The 19,801-nt window shown below is 43.7% G+C and overlaps 1 protein-coding gene across 1 annotated transcript; it reads left to right on the top strand.

Annotated features, from left to right (window-relative positions):
• The first annotated feature begins 5,706 nt into the window (after positions 1-5,706).
• HIF1AN (hypoxia inducible factor 1 subunit alpha inhibitor) lies at positions 5,707-15,662 on the top strand. The gene is made up of 8 exons (XM_007939954.2): positions 5,707-5,883; positions 6,166-6,416; positions 9,955-10,103; positions 12,823-12,968; positions 13,764-13,870; positions 14,439-14,502; positions 14,735-14,845; positions 15,618-15,662. The coding sequence occupies exons 1-8, from the start codon at positions 5,707-5,709 to the stop codon at positions 15,660-15,662; spliced, it is 1,050 nt and encodes a 349-aa protein (XP_007938145.1).
• Positions 15,663-19,801: the final 4,139 nt, after the last annotated feature.

The following is a 19,801-nucleotide window of genomic DNA, read 5'->3' as shown; positions in this document are numbered from 1 at the left end:
ACATATTTTTGGAAGACACCATTCAATCCATAAAACTGCTTAGCACTGTGTTTGGCACGTGATAGGAGGCTCTTAAGTTGGAGGAATACATGAATTATAAGAACTGCCAGTCTACTTTGTTAAAATGAGGCTGAAACAATAATACTGGACCTTGTGATGGCTCATTTGCTGTGTCAATTTGGCTAGACTATGGTGCCCAGTGGGTTTGGTGAAATACTAGTCTAGTTGTTGGTATAATTGCATGTGGTTAAATCATTTGGCCTCAAGTAAAGCAGATTAGAGGCCATAAAGTGGGCAGGCCATAGTCAATCAGGTGAAAACCTTAAAAGCTAAAAGGGAATTTCCCTAGGGTATGGTCTGCTTCCACATTGTAAATAGACATTTTTCCAGAACACACTTACTCTTCACCCTTCTTGTCACTTAACCTATGAATTTTGGGATACAAACTTGTAGGAATCTACAGCCTTTGTTGCCTGACCTATGAATATGACACTAGCCAGCCTCCTACAATCACAGGAGCTAATTCCTTAAAGTAAAGATCTCGCTCTTTATCTAATATATCTACATCATTGGTTCAGTTTCTCTAGAGAAACCTAAGACAGATCCTTACATAAAATCTTATAAAAATAACAAAAAATAGAAAACTGGATTCTGAAGATGGTGGACTAGGCAGAAAGACTGCACAGACCCTCTTCAACAAAGAAAAGGGAAACCAATTAACACAGACACAGAAGATAATCTTGGACCCTGAGCCCTGAAGGGAAGGATATAGAAGTGGATTAAACTCCAACTAGCAGAAGAATTTGCATGAAAATACCAAAAAAGGAGACATATGGAGCTGAGGTCTGGCAGCGATCCTGAGTGATCCTGAAGGCACAGACAGCTTGGAGATTCCCGAGTGGTGGTAGGACCTAACAATTAACCTAAAAATCACCCTGCTAGCCAGGGACTGCAGGGAGGACTGTGCATGGTGGCTGGGGAACAAACGGAGGTGAAGAGAAAGGTGAGCTGAACTGTGGACTTCTGCCGGTCCGGAGGATGCTGCCATTTTGAGGGTTTAAAAAGCGGCTTGACTATTTTGGATATTTAAAGAGACAGTGCTCTCACAGATTCCTGGAGCTTAAGAACACATTCTGCTTTCCAGCAACCCCAAGGACACTCAGGACCTGCAAGACTATTTTGGTCATGTTGTCAGAAGGGACCATTCCCTGGAGAAGGATGTCATGCTTGGTAGGGTGGAGGGTTGACGAAAGAGGGGGAGGCCTTCAATGACATGGATTGACACAGTGGCTGCGATGATGGGCTCAAATATAGCAGGGATCGTGGAGGTTGTGCGGGATCGGGCAGTGTTTCCTTCTGCTGTGCATGGGGTCGCTATGAGTCGGAAACGACTCAACAGCACCTGTGTAGTCAGTTCCCTCATTCTTGACGTCTACAGCTCCCACAGAAGCAGTGGGTGGACTAATTGGAGGGCTGGAGGTCAAGTTTGTGCAACCTGCAGATGTGTTGATTTCAAAATATTCTTGGTTATGATTCTTTCGATGAAAATTCAGAGAAGATACAATAGATGTTCGTTGTTTAGGTCAGCAATGCATGTCTCTTGAGTCTCTTTCCCAGCAGCACGTGTCTCTTTCAGCAGCATGTGTCTCTTGTAGCAGCAAGTCTCTCGCAGGAGCACGTCCTTCCTCAGCCAGCAGTCAGAGCTATTTTGATTTTTTTTAAGCTTAACTGTCCTAGCATGAGTGAAAAGGTGTCTCGTGGTTTTGATTTGCATCTCTCTGATGGCTGATGATGTCGAACATCTTATCATTTGTTTGGTGGCCATTTGAATGTTGTCTTTGGTGAAATGTCTATTCAAATTCTTTGCCCGTTTTATGATTTATTGCATTTGTGGGATTTGTCTTTTTGTTGTTGCTAAACAACAAAGTTTTATATATTTTCTGGTTACTAGATTCTTATCAGTTATTTGGCCTCTGTTCACATTCTTGATGTTTTTTGGTGTACAAACAAAGTTAAGTTTTTAATTTTCATGAAGTGTAATGTATGTTTTCTTTTGTCAATTTTGCTTTTGATATCAGATTTAAGAAATCATTGCCTAACCCCATATCACAAAGATTTACTCGTATGTTTTCTTCTAGGGGTTTTATAGTTTTAGCTGTTACATTTAGATCTTTGATCCATTTTGAGTTAATGTTTGTATATGGTTTGAGGTAGGAGCCAACTCCATTCTTTTACACGTGAATACCCAGTTGTCTCAGCAACTGTTTGAAAAGATTATTCTTTCCACATTGAATGTTCTTGACACTCTTGTCAAATAGCAGTTGATCATAAATTTATAGCTTTATTTCTGGACTCTCAATTGCATTTCATTGATTTATATATCTATCTTTATGCCAGTACCACATTGTCTTTACTACTGTAGGTTTGTAGTAAGTTTTGAAGTCAGGAGATGTGATTCCTCCAACTTTGTTCTTTTTTCAAGATTGTTTTCACTTTCCGAGTCTCTTGCATTTCCATATGAATTTTAGGATCTGTTTGTCAATTTCTGCAGCAGTAGCAGCTGAAATTTTGATAGAGATTTTGTTGAATCTGTAGATCAATTCGGGGAGCATTGTCTTCTTAACAATATTAAGTCTTCCAATCCATAAACAGGGGGCATCTTTCCATTCAGTTAGGTCTTAATTCTTTCAATGTATTTTATAATTTTTAGTGTGCAAGATGGCACTACTTTTGTTAAATTTATTTTTATTTTATTATTTTTATATTGTTTTAAGTGGAATTGTTTTCTTAATTTCATTTTCAGATTATTCACTGCTAGTGTGTAGAATACAAATTAATTTTGTATCTTGATCTTATATATTGCTTATTTATGAACTCTACTTGGGAGTTCTGGTAGAGTAGTGTATAAGGCACTTGACTGCTAACCAGAAGGCTGGCAGTTCAAACCCAGGAAGGTTGGGCAATCTACTTCTGTAGTGATACCACCTCGGAAATCCAAGGAGGGGTCGCTATGAGTCAAGTCTGACTCGACGGCACATAACAACAACAACTTGTGTGTGTGTGTTCTTTAGGAGTTTCTGTCTACAAGATCATGTCACATGCATATAGATACTGTTTTACTTCTTCCTTTCTAATTTAAAGGAAAATGGATGCCTTTAATTTCTTCTTCTTGCCTAACTGCCCTAGCTATAATTTCAAAAGTGTATGTTGAATAAAAGTGGGAAGAATGGACATCCTTGTCTTATTTCTGATCTTAGGGAGGACACTTTCAATTTTTCACCGTTCAGTATGGCGTTCGCTGTGGGTTTTTTATAATACCCTTTATCAGGTTGAGGATATTGCCTTCTATTCCTGGTTTGTCCAGTGTTTTTATCATGAAATCATGTCAGATTTTGTCAAATGTTTCTTCTGTATCTCTTGAGATGCTCATGTGGTTTTTGCTTTTAACTTGTTAACATGATGTATAACATTGATTGATTTCCAGTTATTGAACCAACCTTGTATTTGTGGGATAAATCATACTTGGTCATGCAATATAATCTTTTTTTTTTTTTAATAGAGTCATCCATTAATTCTGCAGGAATACGCTCCCATACTATACCATTTGCCACCAAATCAATCCCAACTCATAAGACTCATCTGTATCATAGTAGAACTGTGCTCTATAGGGTTTTTGGTGGTTGAGTTTTTGGAAGTAAATCACCAGGCCATTCTTCTGAGGTGCCTCTAGGTGGACTCAAACTTCCAATCTTTTGGTTAGCAGCTAAGCACATTAATTGCTTGCATTAGCCAGGGTCTCCAATATAATCCTTTTTATACATTGCTGGATTCAGATTGCTAGTATTTTGTTGAGGACTTTTACATCTACGTTCATAAGGGTTATTGGTAATTTTTTTTTCTTGTGATGTCTTTGACTCTTTTTGGTATCAGAGTAATGATGGCCTCATAGAATGAGTTGGAAATTGTTCCCTCCTCTTCTGTTTTTTTGGGAGAATTTGTGAATGTTCCTAATTCTTTTTTAAATGTTGGTAGAATTCACCAGTGAATCCATCTTGTCCTGGGATTTTGTCCATTTCTTCTAGATTATCTAATATTTTGGCATACACTTGTTCATAGTATTCTGTCATAACCCTTTTTTATTTTTGTAAGGTCAGTAGGATCTTTTGTAAGGACTCTTTCATTCCTGACTTTAGTAATTTAAATCTTCTTGAATTTATTTTTAATTACCATAGTTATATATTAATATATATTAAAAATATGTTAATATATTCTTATAAAAATTCAATCATTTCGGAGAAAACAGTCTTGATTGCCACCCCACCACAGTCCATAGAGATAAAACCCTGTTATCACTTTGACCTAGCACAGTTACTTACATATGCCAATGTATTCACTTTCTATTTGTACAATAGATTTCCCCAAATTTAGCAACTTAAAAAGACACCAATTTTTTATTTCTAATTTTCCATGGGGTCAGTCCAAGCATAGGTTGGCTAGTCCTCTGCTTAGGGTCTCTGCCGACTGAAATCACACGGTTAGCTGAGTTGCTGTTGCATTTGAGGCACTGTGCCCTCTTACAAGCTCAATGGGTGTTGGTAGAATTCAGTTCCTTTTGATTGTAGAACTTAGGTCCCCAGTCTTTTGCTGGTGGTCAGCTGGGGTCTTTCTCCCTTTATAGGGGTCACACTCCATTCTCTGCCTCCATTCTCTGGCAGTATGCTCCAACAGGATAGCCTCTGTTGTAGCTTCAAATAGCACTGACTTCTGTCTCTGACCTCTAGACCTAGGTTAGTCAAGAGATTAGGTCAGGCCGACCCAGGATAACATCCTTGATTATCTCCCTAACTGGTTTCCCTGATATCTTGAGTTCATCTTTTTGATTAACTCAAAGTGAACTGGTTAGGAACTTAGTTACATTTTTGCCATAATATAACTTGATATCCCATCATATTCACAAGCCCTGCTCTCATTTAAGGGAAGAGAATTACACAGGACATGGACACCAGGGAATGGGAATTTTGAAGTCCATCTTAAAATTCCTCCTGCCACAGACAGCCAAAAGAACTAAGTAAACAATAGAAGTAGTTGATAAGGTAGGAGCTCTGGTAGCATAGTGCCTAAGGCACTTGACTGCTAACCAGAAGGCTGGCGATTCAAACCCACTAGCCACTCCTCGGAAGGAAGGTTGGGCAATCCTACTTCCGTAGTGATACTGCCTGGGAAACCCAAGGAGGGGTCGCAATGAGTCGGGGCTGACTCGACGGCAAACAGCAACAGCAACAACATAGATTGAAAAAGGAGCTCTGGTAACATAATGGCTAAGACACTTGCCTGCTAACCAGACTGCTGGCGGTTCAAACCCACCAGCCACTCCTCGGAAGGAAGGTTGGGCAATCCTACTTTCGTAGTGATACTGCCTCGGAAACCCCAGGCGGGGTCGCTATGAGTCAGGCCCACTCGAGGGCACATAACAACAACAACAACAACAACAACATAGATTGAAAATGTGGGATCTCCATGATCGGCCAGTAATTCAGGTGTAGAGCTGTATGTCACCGCTAGAAAGCGCTCCCCAAAGCCTTGGCTTCGCGTCCTTAGCGTCGCTGGACCGCTCTCTTGTGCCGTCCATCTCTATGGTTTCCGTTGTGGTTTTATCCGGAATAGGCGGAGTTTCCGGTTCCGGTGGGGCCGTCCCCAGCGGCGGAGATGGCGGCGACTGCGGCTAAAGCTGCCGCTTCGGGTTCTGGAGAGCCCCGGGAAGAGGCTGAAACCCCCAGCTCCGCCTGGGATGAATCTCAACTGCGCTGTTACAGCTTTCCGACCCGGCCCATCCCGCGTCTGAGTCAGAGCGATCCTCGGGCGGAGGAGCTTATCGAGAATGAGGTGGGGGCGGGGCCGCGTCTAAAGGGCGGGGAGAAGGGTCCAGTTTGGGAGGCGAGATCAGAGGCGAAAGATGAGAAAGAGGTGGTAACTGAAAGGTCTGTGGACTGGGGCTAGAGGGTAGATGGAGAGGGAGGTGAGGAGAAATGGGATTTGAGGGTTCTGTGCTCATTAACGAGATAAATTATTCTGAAGTTGGGAAGTAGTTGGAATCATGGGAGAAGAGCTCACTGGCTCTTTGGGGCAACGTCGTTTGTTTTGTTTTCACCTGGTGTTTTCGTTTAGGAGCCTGTGGTACTGACCGACACAAATCTTGTCTATCCTGCCCTGAAATGGGACCTTGAATACCTGCAGGAGAATATTGGCAACGGGGACTTCTCTGTGTACAGTGCTAGCACCCATAAATTCTTGTACTATGATGAGAAGAAGATGGCCAATTTCCAGAACTTTAAGCCAAGATCTAACAGGGAGGAAATGAAGTTTCATGAGTTTGTTGGGAAACTGCAAGACATACAGCAGCAAGGAGGAGAAGAGCGGTAAGTTCTCCGAACATGGTTTTCCAATGGATTTGAGACATCCATTTTCCTTTCTTGTTTGGAGGCGTGGAAGAGTTGGGTAAGTAAAGATTGGCATCTCACATCTTTGGATTCCTGCTAAATGAGTATTTTGTTCTTCAAACCTGTGACGGTTTTTAGTTCTTAGTGATTCTTGAGCCTTCAGGCAGCCAGTTCTTTGCCTTGAGAAATGAGGGAATGGTTAGACTTGAACTGTGAGTCTGTAGCTCCTTATTTTCCTCCTTATAAAGTGAGACTCACAGTTGCCTGGAAGAGTCAGGCAGATGAGCAAAATGATTGGAGTTGTCTGAGTGGGAACTACGAAAGCTGAAGGCATATGCCCTGTTCAGAGTGAGAAGTCGTTACTTTACTTGTTTCCATTTGGAAGTTAACAGGTAGTTTCATTTTTCAAGAGAAGCCAGAAACCAGGATTTTTACTTAAAATGTTTTGACTTTTAAATGTGAATAACTAATTCACATTTTTTAAATTGCTGCGTGAGAGGACCAAACAAAAAGTCTGTATTGGATTTAGCCCAGAGATCAGCAGTTTGCAGCCTTTGCTCTTAGAGCAGATAGCCAGTATTAGGCTGACTGCAGACAGACCAAGTCAAAAACCTTTATAGATTGACGTAATTCTAGGATAAGGGATATCAGGCTCCTCTAGGGAAGTGGTGGTATGTTGTCAGTTTTCCAGTTGTGCCAGTGATAGCAAACGAAAGGCACACACATGGAAGAATGATTCTTCCTCTCTGTTTTATCCTGACTTACGCTAACAGCCTCTTATATAGGTCCTGGACAGCCTTCAGTCCCACACTGTAACATTTCTCTGGGGCACTGCTTTGACTAAGTAGCTGTATGAATAGATCCGTGTTGTTGCTTCTTGGTGAATGGCCAGCACACATTTGGTGCCCAGCCCTGAGTTTCTTCCTAGTCTCCTGCCTCAGTTCTCTTTTTTTTTTTTTCAGTTTTCTTCTTGAGTCCCTGTCAGTACTGTGTGGCTGAATGAATGGATTTGAAGTATCTGTTTTTCTTCTTCCTAGTAGTTAGCAATTGATGAGACTTTGGCCAGAAGAGTTTACAAGATCTGAATTCTGATTGCTCTGTCATTCATGTCTTATAAAGACTAGTTCAATCATCTTATGCATTAATCTTCTCAAATTTAACACTACACACACGTCTGTTGACAGAAAGAAAGCTCACTGTAAACGGTGCTACTAGAGTGAATCATTTCATTGAATGAACATGTGCCCTGGAATGAATATGAGCTAAGACACATGATTGTTTTGGTTCCTCAGTCGCTTTTTAGGTTTCTTGTACCTCACTGTTGTTAGTTGCTGTTGAGTGGGCTCTGATCTTCTGTATAGCAGAGTGAAACATTGCCTGGTCCTACACCATCTTCAGGGAGCTCTGGTGGAGCTTGACTGGTAACCAGAAGGTTGGCAGTTCAGACCCACCAGCCATTCCTCGGAAGGAAGATTGGGCAATCTACTTCCATAGAGAAACTGCCTTGGAAACCCAAGAAGGGGTTGCTATGAGTCGGAGATGACTCAGCGACACATAACAACAACGCCATCTTCATGATCTTTGATATGGTTGAGGTCTTTGTTGTGGCTGTTGTGTCAACCCCTCTCACTGAGGATGTCATTCGATTTTGCTGACTCTCCATTAAAAGTGATATCCTTTCCCAGAGCTTGATCTTTTCTGATGACATGTCCAAAGTGAGCAAGGTGAAGTTTTGCCATTTGTCTTGTACACATTCTGGTTTCATTTCTTGTAAAACTGAATTATTTTTTGTTCTTTTGGTAGTCTGTGAGATATTCCGTATTCTTCACCAGCATCACAACTCAAATGAATTCATTCTTCTACCTTCTTTGTTCATTGTTCAATTTTCACATACCTCCCATAGTGAGAGCATCTTGCCTCACTAAATATGACATACGAGAATACATGCTCTGGATGCACGCGAGTGTAATCGCTTGTAATGGGTGACTTCAGGGATTTGCAGGAAAATCTTTTACTGTATACATATTTTGTCCTAAAACCAAACCAGACCCACTGCCATCAGGCTGATTCCGGCTGACAGTGACCCTTTAGGACAGAGTAGAACTGCCTGATAGGGTTTCCAAGGCTTCCGTCTTTACAGAAGCAGACTACCTCATCTTTCTCCTGTGGAGTGGGAGTAGTAGATTCTAAGTGCTGACTTTTTGGTTAGTAGCTCAGTGCCCTAACTGCTACATTATGAGATTGCTTTTTTGTCTTCCTAGTTGTCTTTAACACAGACAGTTCCATTGTGTAATTGTACAGGTGGTTGTGATTCCAGGGTAAAGTATATTAGGATCCTTTTTGAGTCATTTTGAGGTGTAACAGGATTGTTGTTTAGATAGATGTTTGGGGAGTGTCCCTGCCTTTTCATAGTTACTTGTAAAATTTTTGTGTGAACATGTATATAATCTCTGGAGAGGGTCCATAGATTTCATTTGAGTCTTGAATGGTTATTTGTCACAATTAAGATTTCTGATGAACGTGCCTTAAGCATTATGGTTCCAGGCAACATGATACAATTGAGCCTTTCGGAATAACATTCTCAGGACCAGAGCAGACTTGCTTTCTGTCTCTAGTCTTCATGTTTGCCCTTTTCTTAATAATGTCTTTTGTGGGGCTTGATCAGGTGTGCCTAGGTTCTTATCCCTTTGGTAACCTCTGACCTTTCTCAGGCAGGTTAGGCACCCTGGGTTTGTGGAAAGCCTCTCATGATGAAGTATCTTCTGGTTTATTTCAGCTATAGAAGGCACCTACAGATTGGTGGCTGAAACAGTCAAGCTCAGTGGCTTAAAACAGCAAATACTTGTTTCTCACTCACGCAGTGCATTCATTATGGAATACCTGGTGGACCTGGATTGCCTGAACCAGCTCCTATCAGGATTTGCTATATCAGAGGGAAAGATGTGGTAGTAGCATGTACACGTTCTTGAAGTTATAGTTTAGAAGTAACACGAGTCACTTCTGTGGACATTGCATTGGCCAAAGCAAATTAAAAGAGCAAGCCTGACTTCAAAGGGTTTTGGAAGAATAAGTCTCCCTCTGGGAGGGAACTCGTTCTTGGTGAACAGTAATGTGGTCTACCACAGTGGCCATCAAGGATGAGAGGAGATATCTCAGGCCCAGAGGGTCTTTAGAGCAAGGCCCATTCATAATTCTAGGTCTATGGATTGGCCTCTAGGAACCTGTAAAATTGTGTGAAAAGTTATGTGTTTTTTTGAAACTGGCCTTGGATTCTTAAAGGATTTGTGCTGTGCCCTAGAAAAGGTTAAGAATCACTTCTTTAAATAAAAAGTGATAGGAAACAATTCAACTAAATTCTCTGAGAATCTGTGTTGGCTGCGATTCACGTGACTGCAGCTGTTGTCTGTGGGAGAGGCTGATGTGGATTTGGTCTGGGTTTGTATTTCTAAATATGGGGAGGCCACACCAGGGACTGTGTGTCTATGTGCTAATGGAGTGTTCTTCTTGGGGAACATAGGTTGTATCTGCAGCAGACACTCAATGACACCGTGGGCAGGAAAATTGTCATGGACTTCTTAGGTTTTAACTGGAACTGGATTAATAAGCAGCAAGGAAAGCGAGGCTGGGGGCAGCTGACATCCAACCTGCTGCTCATCGGCATGGAAGGTAAGAAATCTTCAGAAAGCAGCATGGCTTAGAGCCTTTAATCCTGTCTTCCTTAGCTCCATGGTTTTGAACAAGTCACTTGATTTTCCTGTCTCAGCCTCTTTATCTGTAAAAGGAGTACATTCATATCTTATAAATAGCTCTGAAATCAAGTGGGATGAAGTACGCTAGGTCTTTAAGATAGTGTCATGCACTGTAAGAAGAGTTTGTTCCCTTTCCCTTCCTCAACTGCTACGTGAGTGTATACATTTAGATATTAGAAATCTCTCACATACTGCTGAGCTCTAATGGATCTCTGTATATTCAGAAGATTTTTATCCTCCCAATTAGTCAGAATTTACTCAATGGCAGTGGGAAAATAGGAGAAACGATTCTTAATTTATTTTTAGCCTAATTTTTTGAATAGATAATACAGCCATCCAGAAACCAAACTCACCGCTGTCGAGTCGGTCCTGACTCATAGTGACCCCTCTTTGCCTTTCTGAGGCAGTATTTCTACAGAAGTAGATTACCCAGTCTTCCTTCTGAGGAGTGGCTGGTGGGTTTGAACCTCTAGCCTTATGATTAGCAGTCAAATGCCTTAGGCACTGTGCCACCAGAGCTCCCATTCATAGAGTTGAAAATTCAAAAGCTGTAAGTGGGTATGCAGTGCTAAATCTCTTCCATTCCTACCTCCCAGCCTCCTCGCCTTCCTCCCTGAAGGCGCCCCATGCTGTTGCTGTGTATCCTTCCAGAGAACTTAATGTGTACAAAGCAAGTATATGAATATGTTCTTCTGGTTTTTTCTTCAAACTATTAGGAGAAGCCTTTAAATGCCAATCAGGAAGAGAGCTACATAGGCACAGTCATTCTCTCATTCTTTTCTGGCACTAACTCAGTGCCAGGCTATAGTAGGTACTTAAATGGTGAATAAACTGGATTGAACAAGAAAGCAGATCTTGTCAGCTACAGAGTAATTATTTATCGTCATTCACTACAGGGCTGTGTGAAGTCTCTTTTCCCTCTTTGATTGTCTTTTCTTCAGATTCTGTTGCTTTGCTGCCAGTATTAAAAGCTTCTAGCAATGCAGCTTATGGATTGAGTCTTAACTTGCCCATTTGTAACAAATTGTTGTTTAGCCTGGTGGGAACCAATTCTGGTTTACTTGATTCTGATATTTTCTCTTGCCATCCTCTCTACTGTGGTGGGTGCAGGGAAGCAGGTCTCTCATGTAAAGAGCAACTCCCCTTTGAGCATGCCCCAAACTCTGAGCACTCAGGAAAGCAGCTGTCATGGCATACACAAGTAGAGCTGGGGAATGCTTGCTAAACTCCATACCTGACAGAGGTGTGTGTTCAATTTCAAGGATTGTGCAGAGAATAAACAACAGATGTGACCGCAGTCATAAAGGAATAGATGGAGCATCATATATATACAGTAGGGCAGAAAGAATTAAAGGTGGAGATCATGTCACCTTATTCACATACAGTACTCTCTGAAGGTATCTGATACGTTCCCCCCCCAGATGAAATTCAACAGCCCCAATGTTATTCTAAGAGGTGTCACATCCCACAAGTATGTTACAGTGGGAGGAAAGGTTAAGAATCTTTGAACCCCAGAAAAGCTACCCAAAACAAGTATATATTCATACAGCTTAAAAATGACTGGTTAACTCCATTGAAGGAGATCATTTTTGTGTTGTAGACACCAGTAGTTTCTAATGGTTGTTTTACTGCCCTTGAATTCCTATAGGTAGCATTTTTATGAGCTGTTCCTTCCAGTGAAGGTAGCGGCTATCATTTAGAAAAGTCTACTTTGCTGATCCATATTGGACGCTTAGCCAGTGATTGTTGCTAGACTTAATACCCGTCAGAAGTGTGGCACATAATTTTATCAAAGTTACCATTGTACTTCCTCTTGAGTCTACTTGAAATTTTGGTTAGAACCCTTAGCTGGGAGGGCAGGCTGGGCTTCTGTAGTGTTGGGCCCTGTGTTCCAGCCTGTGCAGTAGAGCTGCTACTCTGTATAAGAATATGTCTTCATTTCTAACTAGATGGTGCCCAGCTACCACTGCCATCCACTTGGAAGGGATGTAGGAGATCCTGCATAGAGAGGGAGAACAATGTGGAACAAAACTCAAAATCATTTGGAGGGAAAAAAAAAAAAAGAAGGTGGGGACCAGGTTTGCTGGTCCAATAGAGCCTGGTGTAACCACTGAGACTATAGCCTCTAGCTGCCCTTCAGGTCTGGACTTGAACCCACAACTGTGGTTTCCAGCCAAACAAAGTACAGGCATGTGAGTTAAACATTTACCTCAAGTAGACACTCGCCCTGGAGAGAACAATCATGGGAGAAGGAAGGGCTGCTTATGCACAGGGAGATAGCTCAGGGTGCAGAAGAGTATGAAGGGATGGACACTGGGAGGAGGTAACTATGGGGAGGAAGTGGGAGGGGAGCTGCTGCATTGTAAATTTTGGTCAATGACATGAGACAAAGTATATGTGAACTGCTGTATGAAAAGTGAATTTACTCTGTAAATCTTCACCCAAATCCTAATAAAAAAAAAAAAAACTGACTGGAGGATAACATCTAATAACCAAAATAACAATAATAGTTAAGATTTTAATGATCTTTCATCTAGTATGGAAAGCACTAGATATATATAGCCATTTAAATTTAAATTTTAACTCATTAAAATTAAATAAAAAAAAAAAAAAAGAATATGTCTTCATTTCTGCAGGAAACGTGACACCAGCTCACTATGATGAGCAACAGAACTTCTTTGCTCAGATCAAAGGCTACAAACGATGCATCTTATTCCCTCCGGATCAGTTTGAGTGCCTCTACCCCTACCCTGTCCATCACCCATGTGACAGACAGAGCCAGGTGAGCATGTGTAGTCTGAGGAGGGTGTCAAACTCTGGATTCTAAAATGCCTTTGGGATCAAAGGCTGGAATATCTTTTTCCCTTCCCTGTGGTGATATGCCAGCTTCGGATTACAGGCAGGTCTTGTGTTACAAATTTCATGGTGTAGCTTATATATTCCAGGCTCCGTGGGTGGTCCTCCAGTGTGTGTAAGCATAAATAGCTAGTGATTGAGGGCAGACCCCATTATTGGTGCTGGCATCTCGTTTGTTTGATTGGCTTACAAAGTCATAGAACAAAATGCTGATGTCTCCATTGGATTTGCTCCTTGTTTTCTTTTGTCATGGATGCTACTTCGCTTTGATGTAGAGAGGGCAGATAGAATTAAGATGTGTCACTAGTGCATTTGCTGGGTCTGTGCGAGGTACTTGGTTGACATTGTGGCCAGCCAGAGAGGTCATCTCCTTTCTTGAGGAGAAGTTTGCCTGGCTACTTCATGTAAGAGTCTTCGCCAATTAGAATATGTTTTTGGGAGAAAGTTCTCTGAAGGTTTGGGTGAAGGATGAGTCCTATACCCTCAGCCCATGGAGTGAGTCTGCTTACCTCAGGAGACCTGAAGCCTAGGATTGTTTAACACTTAATGTCATTCTCAGAGAGAGAAAATGAGACTATGTGTGTTTAATGTAAGTTGTGTCTTTTGCTGGGTATAAACTTTAAAGGTATCTTTTTTGACTATTAAAGTAACTAGCACATGGTAGTTAACTGGTAAAGATTTGGTGATTGACTGATTTCTTTCTCTTTCTTGAATCTCTCAGGTGGACTTTGACAATCCTGATTATGAGAGGTTTCCTAATTTCCAGAATGTGGTTGGCTATGAAGCAGTGGTTGGCCCTGGTGACGTTCTTTACATCCCAATGTACTGGTGAGGAGGGGCTGGGAATGGGGGCTGCTTAGATTCTTTCTGTCCCTTCTTTGGAAAGCCTTGCCTGTGTCCCTTCTTCTGAATTGCAGCTGGATTGGTCCTGCACAGTCCACAGGAAGGTTGATCTATCCTGATGTGAACTTATTGAATATGGGGGAAACGAAAACCCTATTCAAGTCCAAAGAGGTCCCAGATTCTTAGAGCTGGAAAAATTGTTCTTGGCTTCTTGGTGTTAGGAGACGACACCACTGCCTGTAGCCCCAGTTGTGTGCTTTATAGAACAAGTGCAAAGATACGAAAACCCAAACTAAATCCACTGCCATCAAGTTGATTCTGACTCGGATCCCTATTGGGTTTCCAAGGCTATAAATCTTTACAGAAATAGATTGCCTCATCCTTCTGTGGAGTGGCTGGTGGGTTTGAACCGCCTACCTTTCGGTTAGCACCCCAATACTAACCATAGCACCAATGCTGTCTTCACTATTTCCCTTAACTGGACTCTACTTAGTTTTCCATTTCTCCCTCTGAAAGTATCAGTGACAAACAGAGCCTGTTTGTTTTCTTGCAGGTGGCATCACATAGAGTCATTATTAAATGGGGGAATTACCATCACTGTGAACTTCTGGTATAAGGTGGTTGATTTTTTTTTTTTCTAGATGGGACTGGGATGGGGTCAGTATAATAAATTATTTGGGACCAGGATAGGGAGGTAGACTGTCCCTTTAAATGATTCCCAGGTCTTTGGGGAAATGAAGAGGGTAGGATTGAATTGGGTTTGTTAGATGGAGGATGGTGCTAGGAACGGTGGGGTGGCACTGAAGCCTGCTGCTAAGGGTATTTCCTGAGCTGCTGCTTCCTTTGCAGGGAGCCCCCACCCCTAAGAGGATTGAATATCCTCTCAAAGCCCATCAGAAAGTGGCCATCATGAGAAACATTGAGAAGATGCTTGGAGAGGCCCTGGGGAACCCACAGGAGGTACGTAGCTACCCCAGGGTGGCACTCCTGTGGCTCAGTGGGCAGGTTGACAGCCTCCCTAGCTCTGTCTCACTTAGCTGGTGTCATCTTTGCATAGAGGTTATGGGTATGTTCAGAAAATTCTTGCTTTCTGGAAAGAGCTGGGCTTGACTGGTGGATCAATTAAAATCTGTTCCATGCTGGTGGTAATGTTCCCCATGGGGCTTGTGTGCCAGCTGGGGACCCCTGAGGGGATTCTTCTGGAATGGGAAGCAAGCAATAAAGCATCCCCTCACACTCTCCCAGCTGTGCCAAGGCAGCTCTAGGTAGTGTTGAGACCTGCTCCCACATAGGTGCTCCAGTGGCCCATTGAGGAGATGGGGGAGCTTTATTTGTAATGCTCTTGCCTCCTTCCTGTGGGTGGCCACAGCATCTAGAAGACCTTTGAGGTTGGGAGATGGCACCAGCTCCAATGCAGGTGACCTTTAGAGAGGCTGTAGAGGCATTTAACATTCTTAAGGCACAATTGAGAAACATGTAGACACACTCGGGTGTTTGGGGATTAGCTCCTTGGGCCTATTTGTCATTATGGTGCTGCTTACAGATACAGGGTGTTGTAAGAGGGAAGGTAATACAAGGTGGACCCCAGAGATAGACATATCCCAACATACTGGGTTAACCTCTGGAAAGAGAGTTAGAGGGTTGACAAGGTTGAATGTCTCCAAGACAGACTTGTCCAGCTCCAGGGCCAAGGGACAGGCAGTTCTGACTGGCTCCTCATATCTTTCCACAGGTGGGGCCCTTGTTGAACACAATGATCAAGGGCCGATACAACTAGCCTGCCAGGGGTTCAAGGCCTCCTGCCAGGTGACTGCTATCCTGTCCACACCGCTTCATTGATGAGGATGGGAGATTCCAAGCGCTAGTATTGCACGCTGCACTTAATGGACTGGACTCTTGCCATGGCCCTGGAGGCAGATGATTGGGGCAAGGCAGGGAGGTTGGCACTCCACTCCCGTTTGGAGGAACTTCTTACCCTTGCCTGTTGGGTCCCAGCACCTTTCCTCTCTGCCCCCCTAAAGTCCTGCATTTAGTGTGTGGAGTCCCAACTTGTGGTTGTCATCGTGTCTGTGTATGTCAGTCTGTCAACTTTGGGATGTGTGTGCGTGGATGTGTGTGTGTTCCTCGCAACCTCAGTGCCTCAGCCTGAGAGAGAAGATGCTCCTTGGACTCTACTGTGTCTGAGCTACAGGGCCAGAGGTGTCCCGACCATGGGGTCGGTCCATCTCCCTTCAGATTTCACATAGTCAGACTCTAGGCTGGGTAGGAATGACTACTGGAACTTAATTGAGAGAGGAAAGAGGCAGCTTGTCTTTGACAGCCTAACAGTTGTCCTGTGTGAGAGAATTAGATAAGAGTTCCAGTTGAGATCTTTAGACTCAGGCCATACATGGGAAGGAGCCTTGTGACATAACCAAGGATTGTGTGTGAGGTCCGAGTTGCAGACACACATGGTTTCTCTTTCAGCACCAGCTCTTGCTCCCTGTGCTGGGCACCAAGAGAGTTCTCCTAGTGACAGCTTCTCTGGGTTCTCGGGGTGCAAGCCTCTGTGTGTGTGTGTGTGTGTGTGCGCGCGCGCGTGTGCACAAGAGAGAATGTTTTGTCAGCGTGTGCATGCATGTGTGTCCACGCTGGCCAGCCTCTTGTTCTCCACTGCTTAACCTTGTTTTTGGGGCAGTGCAGTGAGAGTTCCAGGGAAGAACTTCCTGACCTAGCCTAAAGCTTTTTAACTCAGATTTTAGCCATTGTTTGTTGGTCAGGTCTCACTGCAACCTGTTCTGAGGCTGACTGGCTGGAGCCTCAAGGCCCTATGGCCCTCCCTGCCCAGGCTACATTCTCTACTCCTGCTGAGCTTCCTGGCTGAGTAGATGAAATGGGGACAAGCTTAGGCAGCTAACTCACCACCTATCATCCACCTCAAGGCAAGGGCAAAAATGTAGCCTTGCCTCATAAAGCCAGCGCCTCTGCCAGACCCCACTGTAATGCTTCAGAAACACCCTTGAGAGTCAGGGCAACTGATGGGGCACAGAAGTGGAATTTCCTTTTCTGTTCATAAACTACTCATGGGAACCCCTCTCAGGGCTGCAGGTTACAGCTGGGCAGCTGTGCACTGCACAACTCGAAGAGCCATCATTCACATCAATGCAGTGAGAGTGGAGCCCTGGAGTAAGTGTGATGGCCTGTGTCCTATCACCACTGCTCCCATCTCCATCCCCCTTCTCACTGAAAGGAAAGAGGAGTTGGAAGTGTCTGGTTTAATTTTTTTTTCCTTTTTTTTTTTGGCCAAAGGTTTACTCCGGTGTCTGAGCTGTGGCTTTTACTCCTGAAGCTCAGTGTACGGTGCACGGATGGACTGAGAAGATGTGTGTGCATACGTGTGTGCCTCTGTGTATTTTTGGGGGGAGAGGTGTTTGTGTTTATTTTTAGTACCTCATTTTGGGGTTTTCTGATATAGTGTGGGTGTGCAAACACGGTACCTTTTCAAGTGTAGTTCTTTCAAATATAGCCAATGCTGGAAAACGTGACTGTAGTGCTCTTCCTACCTCCTCCATCTCAGGAAAGAGGAGTACAAAGAAAACCAGGCAGACAGAGGGTAAACTTGGCCACAGCCACGCTGGGAAAGGTTGTAGATTATGTTCATTCTTCTCAGCAGATGTGCTGCATTCCAGGTTCAGCCTCAAAGATGTGAGGGAGGTGCAGCAGGGAGGTGGGTGCTGCTCAGCCGTCCTCCCTGGGTGCTGGGAGATAGAGGTGATAGGCCAGGTGAGGGTTGCAGAGAAGGCTAGCTTTAGGACTCTTCACAGGGTTGGTCCTGATCCTTGGGTGATACTAGTAAAACCCAAAGCCACTGCCGTTGAGTCAAACCTGACTCATAGCATTCCTTTGGGACATTAGGACTGCCCTCATAGGGTTTCCAAGGCTGTAAAATTTATGGAAGCAGACTGCCTTCCATAAGAGTTTGAACCAGCAACCTTTTTGGTTAGCAAGCCAGTGCTTTATACTGCACAGCAGAGCTCCTTGGGTTATGTAATAGCCTCCAAGTATTAGATTCATAATAGGTGACTACTGCTTTTATCTTTGTTCATCATCATCCTGTAAGGTAGGTAGTCTCAGGATGAAGAAGTGGGCTCAGGCTAAGTGATTGATGGCAATCAGGATTTGAATCTAGGGCTGTTTGAGTGCAAAACCCTCCTCTTCCCACCAAACTCTCTTGATTTTCCTGCCTTAGTTCACCTCTTTGTAGTACAGCCTCTGGCCTCAGATCTCATTCCACCTGGCACTGTCTGGCTCAGGCAGGAGGTGCGAGCATCAGCTAAGGGAGAAAGCGCTTGGGTCCAGCTAAAAACATCTTGGGAAAACTTCAGGAAGCTACGGTATGGGTTAAGAGTGCTAGAAGGAGGTGTGGGGACCTGAGTTCTAGATCCCATTGTATTTGTGTGTCCCTGAATACGTCCTGTAATTTCACCCCAGCATTCTTCTGCATGGATAGAACTGAAGGTCTAGTTCCAGATGATCACTGAGAGCCTTGATTCCTTTCTGAGATCGGTACTCTCTCCTTTATCTCCTAGGTTAGGGCTTTTTCAGCTCAAGTTCAGCTTGCAAAGGAGCAACGTTCTCTCCAGTTAGTTACCATCCATCCTAGCAGACAGGATGGGAGACAGACACACCAAGGGAGGTGGGGATATGGGCCTGTCTAGAGGTCAGCCAAACACTAGGCTCTGATTTTTACACCAGCAGGTACAGAGCAAACTACTGTGTTGTGAAGTCAAATATTTGTTGGGGGGTTGGTGTGTGGTTGGGTGTGGGGGAGGGGCTCTTCTGGGCATCAGTTGAGCAGATGCCCAGGATGCCTGGGGGAGACCAGCTTCCCCTACAAATCAGAGCTCTAAATTACAAGGTTTTTACCAACGTGAACAGTTGGGAGAAGTCGTCTGCTCTCATTTGCGTAATGGTTTCTGTCACTGGTGATTAGACACAGGATGAAGGAAAAGAAATTTGACAATTAGGAATGAACGATCATTAATCTGAATCTGTTAGGAGACAGAGAGGGGAAGGATCCTTATCAATGGGCCAGGCAGTGTGGGGATACACTCCCTCCCTCTGCCCCCTAGAGACCCTTAGGTCACAAACCCTTTCAGTATTCCCACAAGTGGGTTGAGTTTGTATCCCAAAAAAGAGTAGATGGGCCCTGTCCCACCCCAGCCTGAGATGGATATAGGAGTAGATAGTTATGGGCCTGAGCCAACAAAGATAAAGATAGATGGGTGTCAAGTACAAGCTACAGGGCAAAGACTAACAAGGGAATAGTTTTGACATGTTTGCTGTTTGTGGGAAATGTCTTTGTAATAAGCAACATTCCTGATAACCCCACCTGTGACGAGTATTTGTTACATTCCAGAACAGCAGGGAGTGGAGAGAACTGGTCTCCTCGTGCTCCTCATTGTGGGCCACAGTAGGGACTATTTTTGAGAAGAGAACAAAGCTCCACCTCCAGGTTCCCCTGGGGTGGGGGGGCTCTTCACACTACACTTACCTGTGATGCTCAGTGTTTGGTTTTTGTTCTTTTAAAAAATATTTTTCCATGTTAGTGAAGTTGTGGCCCAGATGTGTGAGCCACTGAAGGTCAACTAACTGGCTGAGTCTCAGGATGGAGAGAATCCCAACTCGGATCTGTCAGATCTCAGTTACATCACCTCTCTCCCCCTTCTGACCCTTCCGACTGAGGACTTTATTAATTTGCACCAGCTAGTACTTGTTTGTTAGTGTTGTGATTCGAATGCAGTGGATTCCTTAGATCAGAGGACCCCTCACTGGAGCAGGAGTGGAAATGGGGGCTTCTCTGTTTCCTGTCAGACTGTAAACGCCCCAAGGATATGCCTTTGTCTCTCCCTTCAGTGAATTCTTTACACCTGGATC

Source organism: Orycteropus afer, unplaced genomic scaffold (assembly GCF_000298275.1).
Source record: "Orycteropus afer afer isolate SDZICR_OR568_19922 unplaced genomic scaffold, OryAfe1.0 scaffold00064, whole genome shotgun sequence".
Taxonomy (NCBI): Eukaryota; Metazoa; Chordata; class Mammalia; order Tubulidentata; family Orycteropodidae; genus Orycteropus; species Orycteropus afer.
This window is presented reverse-complemented; position numbering and strand designations above follow the sequence as displayed.